Source organism: Pleurodeles waltl, chromosome 4_1, assembly GCF_031143425.1.
Source record: "Pleurodeles waltl isolate 20211129_DDA chromosome 4_1, aPleWal1.hap1.20221129, whole genome shotgun sequence".
NCBI classification, from domain to species: domain Eukaryota; kingdom Metazoa; phylum Chordata; class Amphibia; order Caudata; family Salamandridae; genus Pleurodeles; species Pleurodeles waltl.
Window position 1 is genome coordinate 483,455,277 of NC_090442.1, and position 22,232 is coordinate 483,477,508.

At 40.6% G+C, this 22,232-nt stretch overlaps 1 protein-coding gene across 2 annotated transcripts in view; it reads left to right on the forward strand.

The window, feature by feature from the left end:
• PPP1R12A (protein phosphatase 1 regulatory subunit 12A) overlaps positions 1–22,232 on the forward strand; it is a 1,050,482-nt gene that overhangs the window by 122,348 nt on the left and 905,902 nt on the right. For both annotated transcript variants that reach the window (XM_069228775.1, XM_069228774.1), the window contains exon 2: positions 14,611–14,741. In XM_069228775.1, the coding sequence (XP_069084876.1) occupies positions 14,611–14,741 (131 nt within the window). The remainder of the gene's footprint in view (positions 1–14,610; positions 14,742–22,232) is intronic.

Consider the following 22,232-nt stretch of genomic DNA (forward strand, 5'->3'; position numbering starts at 1 on the left):
AATAAGAGTCCACAGTTTTGCACAACATATCTACCCAACTGGAGTTTTTGCTGCCTCCTTGGGTAAATATCAGTACATATGCTACACTGCAGCTGCATAATGGAGCACAAGTAAGTGTTGCCAGTGACTTTGTGGGTGTTATGGAAATATGACTGTTCCTGGTGTGTCTTTATCCAGAAATATGTGATAGTATTTTTGCTGTCTTTTTTTTCTAGGAAGATTCATGCTAAGAGGTAAATCTCCACCCAAACCATGGTTCTTCCTCTTCACTATACTGCTTATTTGTTTGGTGGAGATGTCGTCTTCTTCCTTGGCATCAAGAACTCCTCACCAGGCGAAGGGCACGGGGTCCCGGTTCCAAACAGACCAATTTCACGAGACCGGGTTAGTCCTGGAAAATAACTTCCCATAGAGATTATTCACTGCACCACTCAATGAAATGGTGAGACTCCACATTGGAGGGAAAGGTGTCCTACAGGGAGTGGAAGGGACTGATAAGGGAAAATACTCAGATTGACTGGAAATGCATACGGTGACTATCCTACAAGCAATTAAGGACACAAAAAAGTCCTTAGGACCCAAATATCAGCAGTGGCGAGTGTAGTAGGAGTATTGTGGAATGATCACTAAAAATGAACAGACTGCGTGAAAGAAGCGGAGGCACAAATAGAAACAACACTACCCCAAGTCATGGATCTAACAAAGCAATGTACAGCTCTGGAGAAAGGGCTGCAGCAACTGAGAGTGGAGGAAGTGGAGGGACAGTCAAGACGCCATAATGTGAGGCTTGTGGGGGTGCTGGAAAAACTGGAAGTACATAATATGGAATTATTTCTGGAAGACTGGCTTGCGATCAATATACTGCCATTCTTCTCAGTAGAAAGAGACCATAGAAGCCCTACCTGAGCTGTGCAACCAGGAGTTCTTCCACCCCCCAGGCCGATGATGGCTGATGAACTTCAGGGACAGGGATGTCATCCTCTAGATGACAAGGAAACACAGCCTATGGTTTGTTGAGAGCATTGAAATCCACAAATATCTGTACTAAACATAGTACAATGCCAAAGAGGATCATTTGTACCAATAAAAAAAGTACTCAGACATCAAGGCCTAAAATACTCACTTATCTACCCAGCAAAACTACCGGTGGATCTGAAAGAGAAAACACATTTTTTGCAATTTGCTAGGGATGCCTGGACATGGATAGAAGACCAGGGTCTGTGGTTGGGATAACTGCCAAGCAGAACACAGTGGGATAGCTGGAAATCTGCATCAGCTGGGACGGTGCAACAAAAAGAGGAGGAAAAGTGCCTAAACACCCACCAAAGAGCAGATGAAAGACACATATGAGCGGGTGGTTAAAGAACTGAAGCAACACATGAGCACTCAAACGGAGATGGAGAGCATGGCTGGTTCAGTGCAGCGGAAGCTATTCAGACTGCTCAGAAATAGGACATGAATTAGAAGATGAACAATTACCAGAAGCGACACTTACGATGTCAGAACACTTGGGGTGCGATAGAATAAGGGTGTAACAGGCTGGTAAGGAAAGGCACCAGCCTCTGGCACCAGTCCCTCACCCGAGGAGCTGCTGTAATACACAGACAATCACTACGGAATGCAAGATCTGAGGGTTACCCCTCGAATCAAAGGTGCCAAAGGTTGGTCACCACGCCCAAGCGACAAATGCGCAAAATGTTTGTTATGGTTTATGTTTGGGGTAAACACATACCGTAAGTTTAGGGGGTGGTTGTTTCAGAAATCACTGTACAGTAAGGTAGGGGTGGGGGTGAATTATAAGGGATTTCAGTTCATCAAGGCTTGCAGATATGCAAAGCAAGGGCCCCAGCCAATACATAGAGGAGGTTTTACATACACTAATATACACAGGTTACAGCCACCATGACCTACCGGCAAGAAGTATTGATACTAACTTAGAATGTAAATGGACTAGGGAACAGGGTAAAGCGGAGCCTCATAAAGAGAGCGCTTAATAGACAAAAAGTGGAATTAGTGTTCCTACAGGAAACTCACCTGGTAGACCAACAACATCATAGCATGGGGAGGGGGAGCTATAGATTAGGAAGCTGGGCACAATTCACCGCCGGCTCAAGAGAGGGTTACAATACTGATTAAGAGATCTCTGCCGTTCCACGAAAAACACATATTGACAGATAGGCAGAGAACATACACGGCTATACTTGTGGAATTGGAAGGTGAGGATCTCTTGTTGGTGAATGTGTATGCTCCACCAGGGCTCCAAAATTAAAAAGCTGGATGAAGTACTACTGGAGACCCTCCGAGCTCTGGTGGTGATCATAGGAGGCTTCAACCTGGTAATGTATGCCAGCAGAGATATAGATAGTTCCCGTATAGAGGGAGGGTGGGACTAGAGGAAGGGTGGGAAGTTTTACACAGGCACGGGGCCTATGGTGTATATATGGAGAAGCCTCCACCCAGAGTAGAAGCTCCTTCTACTCAGGTGCACACTCAGTGCATTCATGACTAGATTACTTCTTCACCACAGGGGAATCACTTATTCGTTTTAACTAGGCAAAATACCTAGCTAGAGGACTGAGTGACCACTCCCGAAAACGCTTAACCTTCAATCTCAAAGGCCCAAACAATTGTGGAGAATGGAAATATGGCGCCTCACTAATAAACAAGAGGTCTAACGCCTAAATAAAGCCTCTGGAAACTTACTTTGTTGACCATAAAAACACGGTGCAGAATGAAATTATAATATGGGAGGCATACAAAGCAAGGGTAAGGGGTACAATTAATTCAGGAGAGATAAATGATAGGAAAGAAAGGTGGGCAGCATTAGCCAAACTAGAGGAAGAACTAATACACCTATAAGAGGTGTTTGTTGCAAAGAGAGACCTGACTAGTAAGAGATCAGCTGAATTGAAGAGAGCTGAATACCAAGCACTAGCAAAGAATTAGGCAAAATATCATATATGGTGAAGCAAAAAATATACGAAAGTGGGAACAAAACAGGCAAATTGCTGGCATGGCTGGGAGGCAAGCTGAAAGACAAATGTCGATTAAGGCATTCAGGCAGCCTTCACGGAGCCTGACCCTCACAAGTGGAGATGTAGCGGAGACGTTTGCTGCATACTTGTAATAGTTTTATGACTCTCACATAACAACCCCTGAGATAGACATACAGGCTTTCATCAAAGATTGCCCAATAAAGAGATTGAGCGACAACCAGAGAACAGCCTTAGAAGCAGATATTACTATAGAAGAGATCGCACTGGCTCTGGAACAGATGCAAACAGCAAAACCTCCCAGAGCAAATTAATTCCCTATTGAACTATTCAAAAGGCTACGAAAACATATAACCGCCCCACTCCGTGCTGCTCTGATGGAAGCATGCCGGGCAGGCAAACTGTCAGAGGACAATCACACTGCCACAATGATATTGATCCCAAAGGAAGGGAACTCCTAACGGCTCATATCACTGATCAACTGTGACATAAAAAATACTCGCAAAAGTACTAGCAAACAGACTTAAAACAGTAATTTTAGATTTAGTACATCAGGTCCAAAACAGATTGATGCCGGGTTGTTTGATCAGGCTGAATCTTAGGTGCCTACCTAATAATCTGGCTATGGCCCGGAAGTCGCCAGCAGGGAAAGTAAATGTCTCCCTAGATGCCAGCAAAGCATTTGATTCTGTAGAATAGATCTACCTCTTTGGAATATTGGAGGGGATGGGATTTGGGCCTAAGTATATACAATGGGTTAGACTCTTTTATGACTGCAAGGGTGAGGTTAATGGCCATATCTCACTGAAGTTTAGTATCCGGGGGAGGCGCCAGGCAAGGCTGACCATTATCTCTAATGCTCTTCGCGCTGACTATTGAAGCTCTAGCAACATGGATTAGAGTGGACACACAAGTATGGTGCTGCAACAGATGTTTGACATATTTGGAGCACATTCAAGATTTGCAATTAACTGGGATAAATCGTTAGTGTTCCCAGTAGGGGATGGTCTGTTAGGAACCAGCTCACACTACCACACCGGGTTGAGGAAATCAAATTTAAATACTTGGGATATGGATAATGCTCTCTGCCGATGAATGTTATGAGGCGAATCTTGCAGCCCTTCTGCATCTCCTTAAACAAGATGTGGAACACTGGCAGTTGCTGCCACTCTCCTTACTAGGGAAAGCAGCCATGTTTAAAATGATTGCGCTCCTCAGACTGCTGAACGTTCTACAGAACACACCACACAAGATACTGGAAAGAGTCTTCACAAAGATAGATAGCCTAGTACGAACGCTGCTGTGGGCGGGCAGACAACCCAGAATATCCCTGAAAACCATTAAAAGGTCCAGATTCGATTGGGGCATTGCGCTAACTGATGTGTGGAACAATGAGGACTATGAGGCAGCGCAAGTGAGCGTAGTAAATGACTGGGCATATACAGAGGCTGATAACCCCAATGTAGAAACATAGCTACCTACATGCATTATACGGAGGTAGACTCCCTCTACAAATGTACCCGGCAACAAGCAGGATATTGGAAAGTTGGAGTAGACTCACGAAAGAAATGACCTGGAACGAGAGACTGACTCCCAGAACCCCATTATGGGAGGGCACCAGACTAAAAGAGCTCTCGTCAGTGCAGGGATTTAAAGGTTGAGATGCCATAGGTATATGCACGTTGGCGAATGTATGGGACGCTAACAGGGTGGTCCCATTCTCATATTTACAGAAGGAATACCAAATCGCCAATTCACAGTGGCTCAAATATGGGCAGTCCCTCAAAATTAGCTTACCTCCAGACGAAGAGATGCAAGCAGACTCCCCACTAGGAAACAGGTTGTTGGATGGGAGAGTTCAGAAAAACTGGTGTCACAGACATACGGCACCGTGAGGAATACACAAAGTCCATTGATAAAACTACAAGACAGATGTACACCAGACATAGGGAGCTAAGAAGAAGAAGAATGGGGAGAGGCACTAGAATTCCCACCAAAAGTGGCTGTAAAAAGCAAGCTTTCAACTGATCCAGCTCAAAATACTACACCGGTCCCACTACACATGAACCATCCTATATATAGTAGGGTGGATAAACGAGGCGGCTGTAACATTGTGAACTAGAAGGCTCCTGTATACATATATTTTGCGGCTGTGCCCACCCATTCAAGGGTTTTGGAGAAGGGTGGAGACCTTTCTTGCGGGGGAAACAGGCACGACCTTAAGTCAGACACAGAGATTAGCACTACATATGGAAGACATCAGATCACACACACCATCAAAACATACTTCTAAATTTGTGTTGCATGGTGGCTAAAAGATACATGGCTCATAGATGGGTTTCGGGCTTGCTTCTTACACACTAGACTGGAAAATGGGAATGGAATACTGAAGGATTATAGAAAAAAAGTGTACAAGGCTAGAAGATGTATGAAAAAATATGAGAAAATATGCAGAGGATGAGATAAGGAAATGTGTACGGACACAGACCCATGAAAGATGTAATCCTTCAACATAGTAAATATAAAAGGCGGACAGCATAAAGAACTACAGGAAGCTTTGAGGAGGAAACATATTCATGCAAGTAACTGGACTGAACAACATCTGTAGGTGAGATCCGGGAAGTGCTGAAGGTGGGACTGAACGCTATCAATGTTAATTGTTTGTATGGTTGAATAAACTGCAAATATTAATTTAAAAAAAAAAAAACTCCTCCCTAAAGACAGCGGGTAATGTGCTGGGAGGCCTGTTATGATCCCCATCATCCTGGCAAAAGGCAGGAAGACCTTTAGATACTACTAAGGTGGACGGGCCCAACAGGCAAGTATCCAAATGATTTACACATCTGAAATGCTAGTAGCAATTTAAAGGCAGAACCCTGCTCTCACCAGGAGAGGACAAGAAAGAACCCACTCTTCACAGTCACATGCAGATTATGCTTCAATAGATCAACGACGCATTCACCTCCACAAAGGATTTCAGATCGTTTTTTCAGTATGAAGTCGCTGAGAAAACACACTTGCTTTGCCTTCACTAAGCCCAGGACTTAGGATCATTTGTCCTTTACAGAATGGGAGCTCGACGGGGCACCTGCTATGTATAAATTTGTAAGTGCTTCCTGTTGAGGGCACCCAGTGTACACAAAGGGGATCACAGGTTGGGAGGGGGTGGGGCCCTTATGGCGCCTTATAGGAGCTGCGCCTCCTGTGGGAGCTGGCATTGCTATTGCACATAGGGAGCTGCTTATCATGCAGCTCCCTGTGTACAAGAACATGCAGTTCATCGTTCCTTGCCTTCATATCTGTGGGAAGGGAAAAAGATAAAGCCTCCGAATCCAGTGGGCAGGAGCACTTAGACAGCTGGAACCACTGGAGGGATTTACACCAAATTTGGCAGAAAGCTAGCTCTTGGTCCAGAAAGTGACCTTTTTGTGATTTAGTGTAAATCTGTCCAGTGGTTTTCCAATTATGAAATGAAAAACAAATTTGTATGTGTGTGTGTGTATATATATATATATATATATATATGTGTGTGTGTGTATATATATATATATATGTGTATATATATGTATATATATATATATATATATATATATATATATATATATATATATATATATATTTATATATATATATTTTTTTTTGTCTGGCCGCAACCTGTGCAGAAAGTTGAAGCCACCATTTTATGAACCGGGGCATGGTCCAGAGGGATGAAAATAGAGTCTAAAAGATTAGAAGGGGTCAGGGTAGAGGTACTCTGAACCCCATGGGGGCATTTAATGGGTGTCTGTGAGACCCCTTATTAGATTTTCAACATGTGTGGAGTCGCGACTGTCGCATCGCTCAATGCGGTCCCCCTTGAAACTTCGCAACAGTCACGAACCCTGCCAGAAAAAACAAAACATTCACACACTCACAGACCCACTTAGACACTCCCTCTCGCACTTACAGACCCACTTACACGCTCATGAACCCACTTACATTGACAAACCCATACATACAGGGAGTGCAGAATTATTAGGCAAATGAGTATTTTGACCACATCATCCTCTTTATGCATGTTGTCTTACTCCAAGCTGTATAGGCTCGAAAGCCTACTACCAATTAAGCATATTAGGTGATGTGCATCTCTGTAATGAGAAGGGGTGTGGTCTAATGACATCAACACCCTATATCAGGTGTGCATAATTATTAGGCAACTTCCTTTCCTTTGGCAAAATGGGTCAAAAGAAGGACTTGACAGGCTCAGAAAAGTCAAAAATAGTGAGATATCTTGCAGAGGGATGCAGCACTCTTAAAATTGCAAAGCTTCTGAAGCGTGATCATCGAACAATCAAGCGTTTCATTCAAAATAGTCAACAGTGTCGCAAGAAGCGTGTGGAAAAACTAAGGCGCAAAATAACTGCCCATGAACTGAGAAAAGTCAAGCGTGCAGCTGCCACGATGCCACTTGCCACCAGTTTGGCCATATTTCAGAGCTGCAACATCACTGGAGTGCCCAAAAGCACAAGGTGTGCAATACTCAGAGACATGGCCAAGGTAAGAAAGGCTGAAAGACGACCACCACTGAACAAGACACACAAGCTGAAACGTCTAGACTGGGCCAAGAAATATCTCAAGACTGATTTTTCTAAGGTTTTATGGACTGATGAAATGAGAGTGAGTCTTGATGGGCCAGATGGATGGGCCCGTGGCTGGATTGGTAAAGGGCAGAGAGCTCCAGTCCGACTCAGACGCCAGCAAGGTGGAGGTGGAGTACTGGTTTGGGCTGGTATCATCAAAGATGAGCTTGTGGGGCCTTTTCAGGGTGGGGATGGAGTCAAGCTCAACTCCCAGTCCTACTGCCAGTTCCTGGAAGACACCTTCTTCAAGCAGTGGTACAGGAAGAAGTCTGCATCCTTCAAGAAAAACATGGTTTTCATGCAGGACAATGCTCCATCACACGCGTCCAAGTACTCCACAGCGTGGCTGGCAAGAAAGGGTATAAAAGAAGGAAATCTAATGACATGGCCTCCTTGTTCACCTGATCTGAACCCCATTGAGAACCTGTGGTCCATCATCAAATGTGAGATTTACAAGGAGGGAAAACAGTACACCTCTCTGAACAGTGTCTGGGAGGCTGTGGTTGCTGCTGCACGCAATGTTGATGGTGAACAGATCAAAACACTGACAGAATCCATGGATGGCAGGCTTTTGAGTGTCCTTGCAAAGAAAGGTGGCTATATTGGTCACTGATTTGTTTTTGTTTTGTTTTTGAATGTCAGAAATGTATATTTGTGAATGTTGAGATGTTATATTGGTTTCATTGGTAATAATAAATAATTGAAATGGGTATATATTTTTTTTTGTTAAGTTGCCTAATAATTATGCACAGTAATAGTCACCTGCACACACAGATATCCCCCTAACATAGCTAAAACTAAAAACAAACTACAAACTACTTCCAAAAATATTCAGCTTTGATATTAATGAGTTTTTTGGGTTCATTGAGAACATGGTTGTTGTTCAATAATAAAATTAATCCTCAAAAATACTACTTGCCTAATAATTCTGCACTCCCTGTATACTTGTACACCCACTCTTGACACACTCAAACCCATTCACAGACCCACTCACACTCCCACTCAGACCTGCTCATGCACACACTCCGAGACCCTTTCTTCCACCCACTCCCAGACCCAAAGTCATACACCCACTCACATACCAAGTGGAACAGTTTCGTAGCTACTACTCACACTTATGCACCCACTCAGAGACCCACTTATTCACAGATCCACTGAAACTCACAGACCCACGGAGACTCACACACCCTCTCACAGACCCGCTTACACTCACACATCCAATCACAAACCCACACAGTTGTACAGCCAGTCACAGACCCACTCATTCATGTACCCACTCAGTCACACACACCTACTTAGACACTCATGCACTGACTCACAGACCTACTCACACTGACACTCACTCAGGGAGCCACTCAGACTCTCACGCATCCACTCAGACACTCTCTCACCGAGACCCCCCCCCCCACACCTTCTCTCAAACCCAAGCAGACACTTACACCCGCATAGCCCCTCTCACATCCAGGCAGACACTGTCACACCCACTCCCACACCCAGAGACACCCTCTGACGCCTATTCTCGGAACCAGAGAGACAGGCCTTGCGACCAAGACCTGCCACGCACAGTCAAAGACCATGCACGGTGCGAGGTTAGGTGGTTATAGAGGGTTGGCCGCAAGTCAGGCCCTCAACAAACTCCCACACGGGATGAATTAAAGTATTGTAATTAAAATTACTTTACGTTAAAAAACAAAGGTTACAGGGATGTTATATGTTAGGCAATAGAATGTAAGAAAACACAGAAATTCACTGAAGAAAAAACAAACAAGGTTTACAGGAGCATCCTAATTAGGTTCTGAATTTACTCATGCAAAACCTTGGAAATTCAACAGTTATAGTTACTTGTAGTAACTAACTATAACTTGCACCCTAAGGTAACTATAACTTGTTCTCTCGCCATGCACTGCTAATTACCCCAGATATTACAGCACGCATGACAACTTCTATAACGTTGTTAAAAATATAAATGAATCATTGGCAGTCAAATTAATCAAGAAACAACTGTGCATGGCGTGGGCGTGAATTAGTTACATTAGGTCACTGTCATAGTTACTTGAAATAACTCCAACTATAACTGCTGAATTTCTAAGGCTTTATTCAAGTAAATTCAGTACCTAACTATACCGTCTCTTTTTCAGTGGAAATATATGTTTTCCATCGATAGCCCTATTCCATTTATACAGCCAAACCATTAGTCCCAAAGTAGTAGTTTCACTACACCAGGCACAGGCAGCTTCAAGTTATCAGTGATCAATACAGTTTTAATGCAAATAGCTTGCACCTAGCCACATAACAATGGCACTGCGTTTTGATATGTGTGTGTATGTGTGTATGTATATATATATATATATATATATATATATATATATATATATATATATATATATATATATATATACACACATATGTGTTTATGTAAACTGCACATTAAAATGAAAAACTAAGTGTCCTGTGAGTGCCACGTCTTTTGACAGAAATGTTGAGTTTGTGAGAAAGTGTGTGTATATATATATACACACACACACACACACACACATATATATATGTGTGTGTATGTATATATATATATATATATATATATATATATTTTTAAATTTTCATTTATTTTTCCATTTTTTTATGAAGACACATCAGCTTCAAAGTGCTGCAAGTTTCCTTCTTCACACTTTGTGCACAGTTTTTTGGGATTTTTTAAAACCATTTTAAGTAACCCTTCTAAAATAACTGCCAGCTATGATATAATGGAAACTAAAAATGGCAACTGTGCTTCGCACTGCATGCATCACAATGCATGTGTGGGCAAGTGTCATGCCACAACACATACATGCGTCCCTCACCCTTTTGTAATGCCTCTAGAAAGCCCCTAGAGGGCCTCAAAGGATGGTGGTGGGGGGTGGTCTCTGGCCAAGACAAGAATTATGCTTATAACAGAACTTTGTTTTAAGCTGGAAAAAAATGAGCCCCAGTAACCCGCTCTGTAATGGGCCACCACTAACATGTTTCGTCAATTATATCCAAGCTAGGAGTGTGTGTCAAAACAGAAGGGACTCCAAATACTCATCAAAACCCTAACCCCCCTCTTCTAATAATTACACCGTTGATACTTTAAAATGTTAGTAAGGCCTGCATGACCAGAATAGTATGTTTGGCATCATCAATTTGATTGCTTTTTTAAAACAGTAACTGAACTGAACTGCAATGTTGAAACAAGTCTAGGCTTATTTAAATATTGCAAATTTAATAGAATATTTCTGAACATTTCAGAGGGGGGGCCTGCAATGTTTTACTTTTTCCCCCCACTATGGGTGGGGGCACATGGCAATAAAACATTTCAAGACCACTGCTGTAATGGAATAGTGCTTAGGTGCTAAAGCAACATGATGCTTAATAAAATAGCTCTGATTTGCTGAGATTGTAACATTTTTATTATACCACAATGATTTAACAGTTCTAATGATTTAATAAGAGATATTAGAACATTCAAATGTTGGCATGTCCATTGAAGACAATGGACTGCTGCGGGCTTTTACAGGCCGGTAAAAGCCCGCAGCGCCAACATTCCAATGTTCGCTTTGTTCACAGCAACAGCTGTGAACAAAGCCTCACGGAGCCCGAGGGGATTTAAATCCCCTCGGGCTCCGTGAACATTTTTTTTTTTTTAATACAACATTCTGCCCTGTGTGGCAGAATGTTCTAATAGCCTTAGAACCCGCCGTAGCGGGCTCTACCGGCTATTAAAGTCCCTCTCCCTTGTTAAATGCCCTCGCCTTCGGCTCGGGCATTTAACGCGGGGAGCGGGCCTTTAATAGCCGGTAGAGCCCGCTACGGCGGGTTCTAAGGCTATAATAGACTATGTGAACCCTTGAAATGGAATGAACCAGAACGTCCCTGAAGACTTTACTATTCTACTAGGGATGCTGTCCGTTTCTCTATTGATTTTGCTGTTTATTTGGGATTTGCACCTATTCTGTATGTCCTGGCAAATACTTTATGTTGACTCTGTATTGCAATCCTTTTGAATTTTTTGTAATAAACTCTTCTACTTATTCCACTGATCTAGAACTCAACTATCGAGTGGTCCCTTAATTAACTCTATTTATGTGTTTGGAGGTGCAATACCTTGGGGACACACTGCCTCATGAAACTGAGGTTTAACACTGTCTGATTAATCAACTTGTGGGTGTTCAGATTCCACCAGTGCTAAGAGTACAAGCTGTGTGCTTCACCTTTTGGTCTCTACCCAGTCATTTTGGTATTTAGTAACTCCGCCCATCACCTTTCAGACTTTTATTCATAAGTACATTATTATTAGTACACCATGTAATGCCAAGCTGTACTACTCTCCTTGACTAACCCTACTGGCCATCCTGCCATTCACAAATATACTTGCTCAGCTGAATCATTTTCAGCCCTCATATTCCAGTATGCTGTGATACATTATTATTTACCACTGACTATTTCAACCTCCTCAGATTCTGGCTGCTTCTGCAGTCTGCTTTTTAGACTTTTGTCATTTTGGTGTTTCTTATAGGGAAAGCTTAAGAAATTTCCAGTCTCCAGTACACTTGAGCCGTGCACCAACGCTAAAAACATTGATTATCATTTTGTTCACTGTGGTTCCGGGTCCGGTTCAAGTTGCTTGGTATCTTAACATTTACAGGACCTTAGCCGTGCATCAGTAGACATTTGGCCCTGATAAACTTCTTGGATCTTTTTTCAATCCTCTCTTCTGCTGAATTGCTATGCGGCCAGTAAGTCAATGTATTTTTCTACGGTTAGTGAATGTAAAGGCCTGTATTGGGTAAGAGGTGGGAGGTTTGGGTGTTCACATCAGATGGAGTATGTATGTCTGATTTTGAAATGCATTCTTCGGTTCATAAAGACACAAAAGTTGAAAACCCACTTGAATCAATTTTTGAAGCGATCTTTATGTTGAAGATGCTAGTCACAAATGTGTGAAAGTCGGGTTTCAGTGAGCATTTATTTGTGCATCGCCATGGCCTGTCTTGATTTGTTCCGATCCTAGTAAAGTGTTTTGTGTCCATCACACTTCAGAGTTCCAACTAAATGTGCTTCATTTTGCTTTCCTAACTGCTGACCGTGTTCAGTTCATTTACAGGTATTTTACACTTTGTTGTGTTAGAAAGAACTGCAGCTTTGCTTTCATGCACCCCAACAGGAGTGTCACATAATTCACTTCTTTCTGCTAAGTAAGAGGTGTTGTAAAACACCGTGTTGAAAAATTAGCTGACTGACATGTGACCTGTCCTTGAGCCGCAACAAACGTAACACGATAAGTACAGAATTTAAATGCATCTTTATTTATTGTGTAGACTTTGGCAACACATCAAATATTGGACCACGACCCACCAGTGGGTTGTGACCAACAGTTTGGGAAACACTGCCCTAGAACTACATTTAGTACTGTATATGGATAGAATCCAAATATATTTTGAGACTAGCTACTTTATTATCATTTTGTTAAACACCAAGACTCTTCAGTAACTTCGTGTATAATGGCACCATTAGTTCTGTGCTTGGAAAGATGGGCAGCAGGGATGGAAAGCAAATCACACGTTCCCACAGGAGTTCCAGCACTTGCACATTAAAACAATTGGCACCCACTAATGGTACAGGAAACATCTGTTCTCTAAGATGTTGCTTGAGATCATTTGTTCACTTTTCTTTCGTTTCCTAATCATTTGGCAAATACTTTCAGATTTCTCGGTGCTCTTATCCTCGACTTCTTCAGAGTAGAGTAAATGACTTTACCCCTGTGCCAAGTGCAAAGGTAAGACGAGTATGCTGGCACTTTGAGTTTTTCAAGCTCATCATCTGCATATACTCTTAACTAGGCAGAGAAGCTTGCGACTCCTGTAGTTTATCATTGTTTATATGGTACTTTTCCCCATACACTTCTTGAAGCTGTTTCTTTTTTGTGCAACTTCAATACACATCCAGTAGAAGCCTGTGCTTATTTTACATGTTACTAGTAGAACTTTGGCACAATTTGACAAATCTGCATGAATTGCCAGATAAAGTTCCTCATCTTTGGCTGTTACATGTAAAGTGTTTTTTGACGATCTGTGAAGCGGGAGCAAAGAAATAGAAGAAATGGGGAGGGATTGGGTGGTCGGCGGCAAGAGTGTGATTATTCATTTTAATTTCCATAGGAAGTTCTGCTCTCTGAAACAGAAAAGTGCCTGAACAAATGTACCCTAAACTTGTCACAAAGTTAGAACTTTACTCCAGGGTTGTATTTTTGTTGGATTGGTGTAAATCTATTCAGTGGCTTTTAAGAAATTAGTGTTTGAAGAAGCACAGATTAGGCTTGAAGGGGTTAAATTCAAGCGAACGATAGCGCTATCTTGACAATTGGTAATCCATGGATATTTTAGGAACACGAAATAAAAAAAACAAAATATATTGACCAAGGGAGCTTTTTCTCCAGTGTGCCGATATGGATCCTCAGAACACTGAAAAAGATATTAACACAACCATTACAGGCGTCTGGGACATCATTGGTGATGCCTTTTGAAATTTCATCAATGAGTTCCTCACTATTGCCATTTAACATGTCATGAGTGATGCAGTGTGTGAGGTTGTAAGCAGTGCATGGCTAGTTGCGAGTTGTGGTTAGTTTACTGAAGCCTAATTGATGAATTGCAGTGTTTTAACGTTTTTTTTAAAAACCTTAACTGTATGTTCATTGCAGATGTTTTTAATGAATGTATGTCTGGGTTACATTTCTTTAGTAAGTAAAATGACACTGCTTAGCTAACACATTTTGGCCTTAAAGTCTTGCTCGCATTCCATGAACAAGAGCACAAAGTTGAACATATAGTATTAATTTTCTTAATAAATTACAGAGTTCAACCCTACAGACTGAAGCCAGTTTTAGTATAATCCACAGAGAAATATTTTAATGTATCTGTATATCAAATCCATGCTTTAAAATGATCATAATGTGATCAAATCGTCTTTTAACTTTATTACAGGCTTGCATTGATGATAATATAGATATGGTGAAGTTTCTGGTGGAACATGGAGCAAATATTAACCAACCAGACAATGAAGGCTGGATACCATTACACGCTGCCTCTTCTTGCGGATATATTGATATAGCAGAGTGAGTTTTGTTTTCTTTTGTAGAGTATAATTTGTCGTCTGGAGAGTGTAATACGTAAAATTAATTTATATTCAGATTGGGGTCAGTGATTATTAGTTGGTGCTTAACACCTGTCACACACTCTGTGGGCTCTGCTTGTGCATGCATCGCAAGAACACTTCTTTCATATTTGCATATTTGTAATATTTTTTGAGCTTGCACAGAAATGTGAAGGGACGTGGGATCTATGCAAAGAAACACTGTGTAGTGGCAATACTGTTTTTATATAAAAGGAAGAACGGACGAACGGACATCATAGGTTAGAAGAACGTTGGGGCATGAACAAATGAGAATGGTAACCCTGCCAAAGTCTAGAAGAGTTAGTGTTTTTAATGCTTTTTTAAATAGCATCCTGGAAGTCCGTGTAATAATTTCATTAGGCAGGTATTCAGTATATGAAGTATAGCTGCTGAAAAAACATGTTTTTTTAGAATATTTCCTTGTGAAAGTAGATAATATGCAATCTAATCCAATGTCTTAACCTACAGTAAGTAACTCTGGAATCACCTGCCATTTAGATCCTCAATACCAGATTCACAGTGTTTGAACGGGCAAGGAACTTAGTATATTTAACATTGGCTTTTAAATCTTAATGTAACCAGAATAGTTTAAATCTAGTTGGACTCTTCAAACATTTATGCATTCACCACCAAACGTGTTGCAGACCACAAAGTAGCTTTTGACAGGGCTGGAATAGGATGTTATTTAGCAGTGAACACTTGTGATATCCAGACGAGAAGTTAAAATAACAAAAAGTCAGGCTGTTGGGAAGAAAATCCCATTGTCGGATATAAATTTAATTTTTCTGAGCAAATAAACCCGTTTTAAAGCACGTTTCTGTCAATTTAGGAACAAAAATCTGAGCACATACAAACATACAGAGCTAAAATATCGTCCACGAAGTAGTAATTGAAGATGCCTGTGCCTAAAACACCCACTTCATCATTGTTTTCATATAAGCGTCTGTTTAGAGAAGTGACGATGTTTCCTGGAGGGTGCCGATTCTCACTGATTTAGTGATTGGATGGACGTGATTTTCTTAAAGACAGGAAGGCTAGCATTATTCATTAACGTTTATTTACTACTTCCAGCCACAAACACTTCAAAGATCTAATTTTAGAATACTGCATAATTTTAACACGAAATCCAGAAGATTCAGACTATAAAACACTAACATTCCATCGTCTCCCTCTTTTGGCGCTGCTGTTAGTTTATTCAGCCCTCCTCAGCTTCCCTTTAATCCGAATTAGTTCCCTAAGCATTTGCAACAAAATAAATTACGTAGCATACTTTTTCACTATAAAACGTTCAAATATGCCTCACCCAAATGCTATGTCCACATTTTTACAAATATTTTCACTCTAACACATTTAGACTTCCTTCCAGTGGAATTTCATAACTTTGTCACATTTTTGTACAAATTCCACCCACGCCTTCCCAGTCTTTTTCTTATATTCCTTGGAAAGGATGGATGGATAATGCTAGCCTCCTAGTCTTTAATAAAATCACGATTCTCAATGGACTAAAGCTAGTAGAACTGGCATTTTGTGGCAAGATATGAGTCTAGCATTATGCATGTACAATGTCATTAAATGCATAACTTGAAACGTTGTAAATTATTTTCACAGTTTGCACATTTGGAGGTGGTGATGAAAGGTTTCAGGAAATGTTATTTTAAACCTGTGGGCCATGTTTTTCCTAAATCCTCCACTGGATCCAAGTCCCTTTCACATGCTCCCAGACATTCCATACCCTTTATATCTCTTCTGTGTTTCTGGTGCCCATGATTCATTGAAGTTCTGAAGCCTCTCTAGAAAGTCAATCAAATCTTCCTGATCTCCTTATATCTTCCAGACTAGAAAGTTGAGTAAACCAGACTCTACCAGAGGATGCTCCTCTCATTCTACATTCATCCCTTTGCCTGACCAAATCAAATAAGGTACTTTTACAGCAAACTCGATCGCTGATGGAAATCAAACTTGTGTCACCCAAACAAAGGAGTCATCGGTACTTTCTGGCACTTCTGTCGACTAACCTGCACTAAAACCCTCTGTATCTTTGCAAACAGAGGGAAAGCATATCCTCTCAGATCTACACAACTTTGAATAAACACATCTACTGCCATCACCACTGGATCTGGACGCCAGCGGAAATATTTCTCCTTCTGAAAAGTTATCTGGGAAGTAAACAAATCCACTTCTATTGGTCCTAGGCATAACTCTATATTCCGAAAAGATTGCCTCCTCAACAGCCACTCTCTGCACTCCCTCAAATTGCACGAGTTCTGGTTTACCGCTGTATTCTCCTTCCCTGGTAAGTACTAAGGTAACACTCCTGACAAAACTCCCCTAATTCCTTTGCAATTTCTGATAGCTTTGTTGACCTGATTCCTCCTAACTGGTTTATGTACATAACCGTTACACTGTCCATTTTCAATAAACTGGCCTTTCTTTCAAATTGTCCTTGATATTGCAAATGAAAAGCAGTTGTGCACAGTTTTCCAAAGAGTAATATGCTCTTTCCTGTCCTCCTTCCTCCATTTTCCTGACCCATACACATTGCTCTTCATGCAAAACTGCTTGCATCCGATTGCAACACAAAATCTGGAACTATCCCAAAAACTGCTCTACCATTCAAAGCATCCAAGTTTTGTAACCATCAGGTCAACTCCAATCACATTTCCTCCATCATCTCTGCTTTGCCTGAGTAACAGAGACCCCATGCTAATCCCACTTGTTTTAAGGGCTGCAGAGCACGCTAATGCAGTGGGCCTTGAAATACTGCTTGTATTAAAGATGAAAAGACCAATCACACAAGCAAGATCTCCTAATGCCGCCTACTTTTTTCTCAGTTGATGTACCTCTTTTTTTCTGATACTTATCTTCCTCTCAAGCAGCTGTAGTTGGGTTTTTACTCCATGTATAACAAATCCTAAAACCTCTATTGTTTGTGAAAGTTGGAGAATTGATTTCTCCTGATTGATAATAAAACCCAATTTTTCCAATAGCTCCTTCACTTTAGACAAGTGTGCTCATAACCTCTTCACGTTAACTCGCGATAAGAACGTTGGCTAAATATATAATTATTCACACGCCTTGTTACCTTAAGAATTCTACAACTGGTTTTAAGACTTTTGTGAAACACCAGGGTGCTGACAAAAGTCCAAATAGAAAACACTGGAACTGGTAGAACTGACCCTCCACCTTAACTAAAGAAAGCACGGACTCCTGCTGTTGATTGGTACTGAAAGATAGGTATCTTTCAGATCCAGCTTTACTATCCCATCCAACTCCTGCAGAATGTCTCATCGTATACACTACCTCCATTTTAAAAAGCTTGTATGTTGCAAAATGTTTCAGGCCCCTCATATTTATTTGTGGTCTCCAACCCATGTCTGTCTTCTCCACCAAAATAAGGTTACTCCCAAAACACTTTCCCTTTTCCACTATCCTTACAATAGTCTTTCTCTAGTAATATGCTTGCATCTTTCGCTGCAATCTGTTTCTGGTCATGATAGAACAGCAACTCTCTTGATTCTCTTATCTCTAATGGGTCTTTTTCGAAATCTCCTTCTTTGAAATACAGTCTCTGTCTGCACCATGTTTTAAACGTGATCCTCCGCACGTTCTTTCATGAATTCTTAATGATTTCTCAGGTCGTGAAACATGATCATCAGGTTCTTTCCTTGATCGTCCTAGCTGTGTTTGTAAAACAAGGCCCAATTCCTTAGAAACAAAAACACACAGCGTGCCTTTACTAGAGATGGCCGCCCGCTTTCTCGTCTCTATTGAAGCAAGTATGTTCAGACTTGACCTCACTTTATCACATGAGCAGACACAGCGCATGACGTGCGTTTCAAAAACGTGCCTCACATTATTATGCAATAGTTATCAGTTTCCCAGTTATTTTAAGCATATTTTTTATTGTAAAAAAAACACAATTATTGGCCATTTTGGCTCATAACGTGTCCAAAATCAATACTTACCTCAACAAATTTATCAAATGAGCATTAATAAAAACTACATTTTCTGTCAGTTTTTCACATTCATCAAAAAGAAACTTACACACTCACAAAATCCATAAATTGGATTTACTTTTAACAAAAACACACAATCTATACCAATCTCAACCTGAGTCAAATGTAAGTGAATATACTGATCTGCTCAGAAGCAGCTAACAAAAGGGAGAAGATGGAATGTTACAGGGTTTTATAGACAGTGTATTCTGGATTTCCTTTTATGAGTCACACAATGTTTTGAAATAGGACCTTTAAAATGTTTGCTGTTTGGAACTAGTAAATACAGTTAATGCAAAATATTAGCCGCCCGTCTTCCATAAAATGAGCAATACATGAGCAAGTGGTGCGACTTATGGAACCTAACATACACAATAATACAAGAGAGAAAGAAACAAAGCCTGTAAGCAGATGGTATCAAAAGGAGTGCTCCTTTGTACTGTGCATTGGAAGCTCTTTAAGACTGATGAACAGGCACCTCTCCATCCAGCATGCTTCTTTCCCTTTAGACCAACAGAAACATAGCACTCTTGGTGCCTTAATCTTCTAAGAACCCAGTCATAAGAGATGGTTTGAAGCTAGATAGTGCTGAGGGTATGCTGCTGAACATGGCTGAAGGCAAGTGGCTGGAAAATAAAGCCCAGCTGTTGCTGGCCAAATTGTCCAGGTCATAGAACTTCAGACAAGCCTGTTAAAACAATGAAAAAATAAGCGTAACTTTAAATCAAACTTTAAAAATGCCCCAGAGCTAATAATTTATTTATCATATAATGCAGTAAAACAATAGAAAAACCTCAAAAATGTTTTTTTAAATATGACCGATTCCGTTATTGCCATAGGATGCAGATTTCAGAGATACTAAAACATAGTAGACCTCTTTCAATAATTAATGTTCTCTGTTCAAGAGGTTGAAATATAGAAGCGAGAGAATGTGAACTATCAGCTTGTAATATTGAGATGTTACGTGTTTTCACAGCAAAATATTGATGTATACCATTGACATGTTCTGCAATACACTTATGTTCAGGAATAATAGGATCAGTACATTGACTACAAGTATGCATTTGGGAATAAGGTAGATGAACATCTATCTAGTCCATATATAGGAGGCTGAGTGTTGGCAGTAACCTGATCATGCTACTATAAATTTAAGTCATTTTTGCCATCTTATCTGTGGTTTGAATCTTGGCATTTGCAGATACATAGGGTGCTTGGGTACCAAGAATTAGGTGGTTGTTCTTGTATTTAATTGGGGCTCCTTAGCAGTACATAGCAGAATATTACCATTGTTTATTATCTTATTCGTATCAAGTCAGGAGGGATATTCATGTATTAATCACTAAAGAATTAAGGACAGTGAGAGAAAAGTGACTTTTTAAAATGTTTTGTGTGTTCTGATTTATTTGGAGGTTAAACTTTGAGTTTAAAACATTTTAAACAAACCTAAAGTAAAGTGACACAGCTCACTTTAAAAGGTGTCTGCGAGTTGAGGAGTGAGAGCGATAAAGTTAGCAGGTAGGTAAATTCAGGGTCTGTAAAATTCGTTCTGGAGACCCCAAATGTTGTTAAAATACTGCATTCTCGAATCACCTTAAAATATATGATTTGGGTGTAAATGACATGAAGTAGGCTTTATTGCTTTTTCAGTTCAGTTTGATTTCATGGGAGGGATGCCATAAATGTTAAAAGGAGATTGTGTGGTACAGACACCAGCATGGCCTCACTCAAATTAGTAACCAAAGTAGTCAAATACTAGACAATGACACTAACAGTTACACATGGTAACTTCCTCTCAATTCTGCCCTACTGAAAATGCTCACTTTGATCCTCAGCGAAAACTATCAAGTTAATATTACAAAACCTGTAAGCTCTACGCTAAGTGAATGGTCTGGTTACTTGGTGTACAGTGTAATACATGAATTGAACTTAAGCCGATTTCACTGCAACCTTTTCTTTGCCAAAATTAAAGAGTTGAAAGGGTTAATAGTCAGCTCATCTTTAATTGAATCTCATGGCCATCTTGACAACTCTCAAACAGGATTCAAACCCAGTCATGGGAGTGAGTTTGTAGTACATGCAGCACTTGATGCTTTTAAAACATTAATGCTCCTTGATCTCTCCATAACATTGAAAACCTTCTCTCACCCCCTCATTCTTCAGTGTTTCCAAAGGGCAGGTGTGAGAGGTTGTGTGAACATGGTTTTGTTCTTTCTTGCATCAATGCACAACCATTTCAGCTCACCAATTTTCCATCCTGTTACACATTTTGGTTCGCAGAGCTTTGCCTTAAACCCTGCTCTTTTTAACCTTCATCAAGCACCTCAAACTCAGTTGATCTAGAGCCATGAAAGAGCTTTTATTGTCACATCGATGATCCCCAGATGATCATTTCTTTTGGAACTTAGGGTAATAAAATTACTCTTTGCAAATGCTGCCTATCTGACAATTCTTGGATTGGAACAAACCAACATAAATTACATGCTTATGGAACTGAAATCGTTCATCTAGGCAACTCCTCTTACAACCTTGACACTTGGTGGCCATCTAGCATGAATGATGCCCCACACCTGTTATACATGAATGTAACATAGGCATTAATTTTGGTGCTCACTAGTGTTCAACTGACAAACTGTTGGTCTTTCTTCTATGTGTCCTAAGGAGAATTCTTCACAACCTTTTATTGCCCTGCAGAACGCCTACTACCCTAGATCTTGTTGCATCCAAATTGCAGTCTTGCCTATCTGGGGCCTCTTCATCACTTGACAAACCAGCTTCAAAAGGTTCAGAATGAGAGTCAGAATCTCCCTCAGATCATATAACCAAGCATCTAAATAATCTACACCGATTCCTTGCTCACATACGCATTCTTTTTTAAACACTATGCATTTACCATAAAGACTATCACCACATCGTCCCTCTAGTCATTCAAATATGCCTGGTCAAATACAAACCAACTTAAACTTATTTTTTCTCGAATTAATAGTTTTCCCATATCAAATGATCTAGCTGTGGGGCTGATCCTTTAAAGTCCGTGCACCGGGGTCATAGAATTTCTTACCAACTCTTTTCGAAAAAATTGAGGCATTTCTTGCTTTTAGGAAAGCCATTGAAACCTGGATTCTTGCTGCCTCTGTTATGTGATCATTTTTCTGCAGTCAAATACAGTTCCCAGATACTATATCAAGTCTACCTTCCACCCTTGCCTTGCTGCTTGGAGGGACTTTAGCTCTGCCATGACATCCTGGCTGTGGTGTAGGGACTTAGGACCACATGTACAAAACATTGTGATTCTTACTGTATCACATTAAGGACATTGCGTTTGTAATGTATAGAAACATTAAGTTTTCAGTAGTGATTCTTAATTGGTCGCAAATTGACTTACCTCATGAATATTAATGATGGTCACAATTTGCGATCTACTAGGAATGATAGCCACC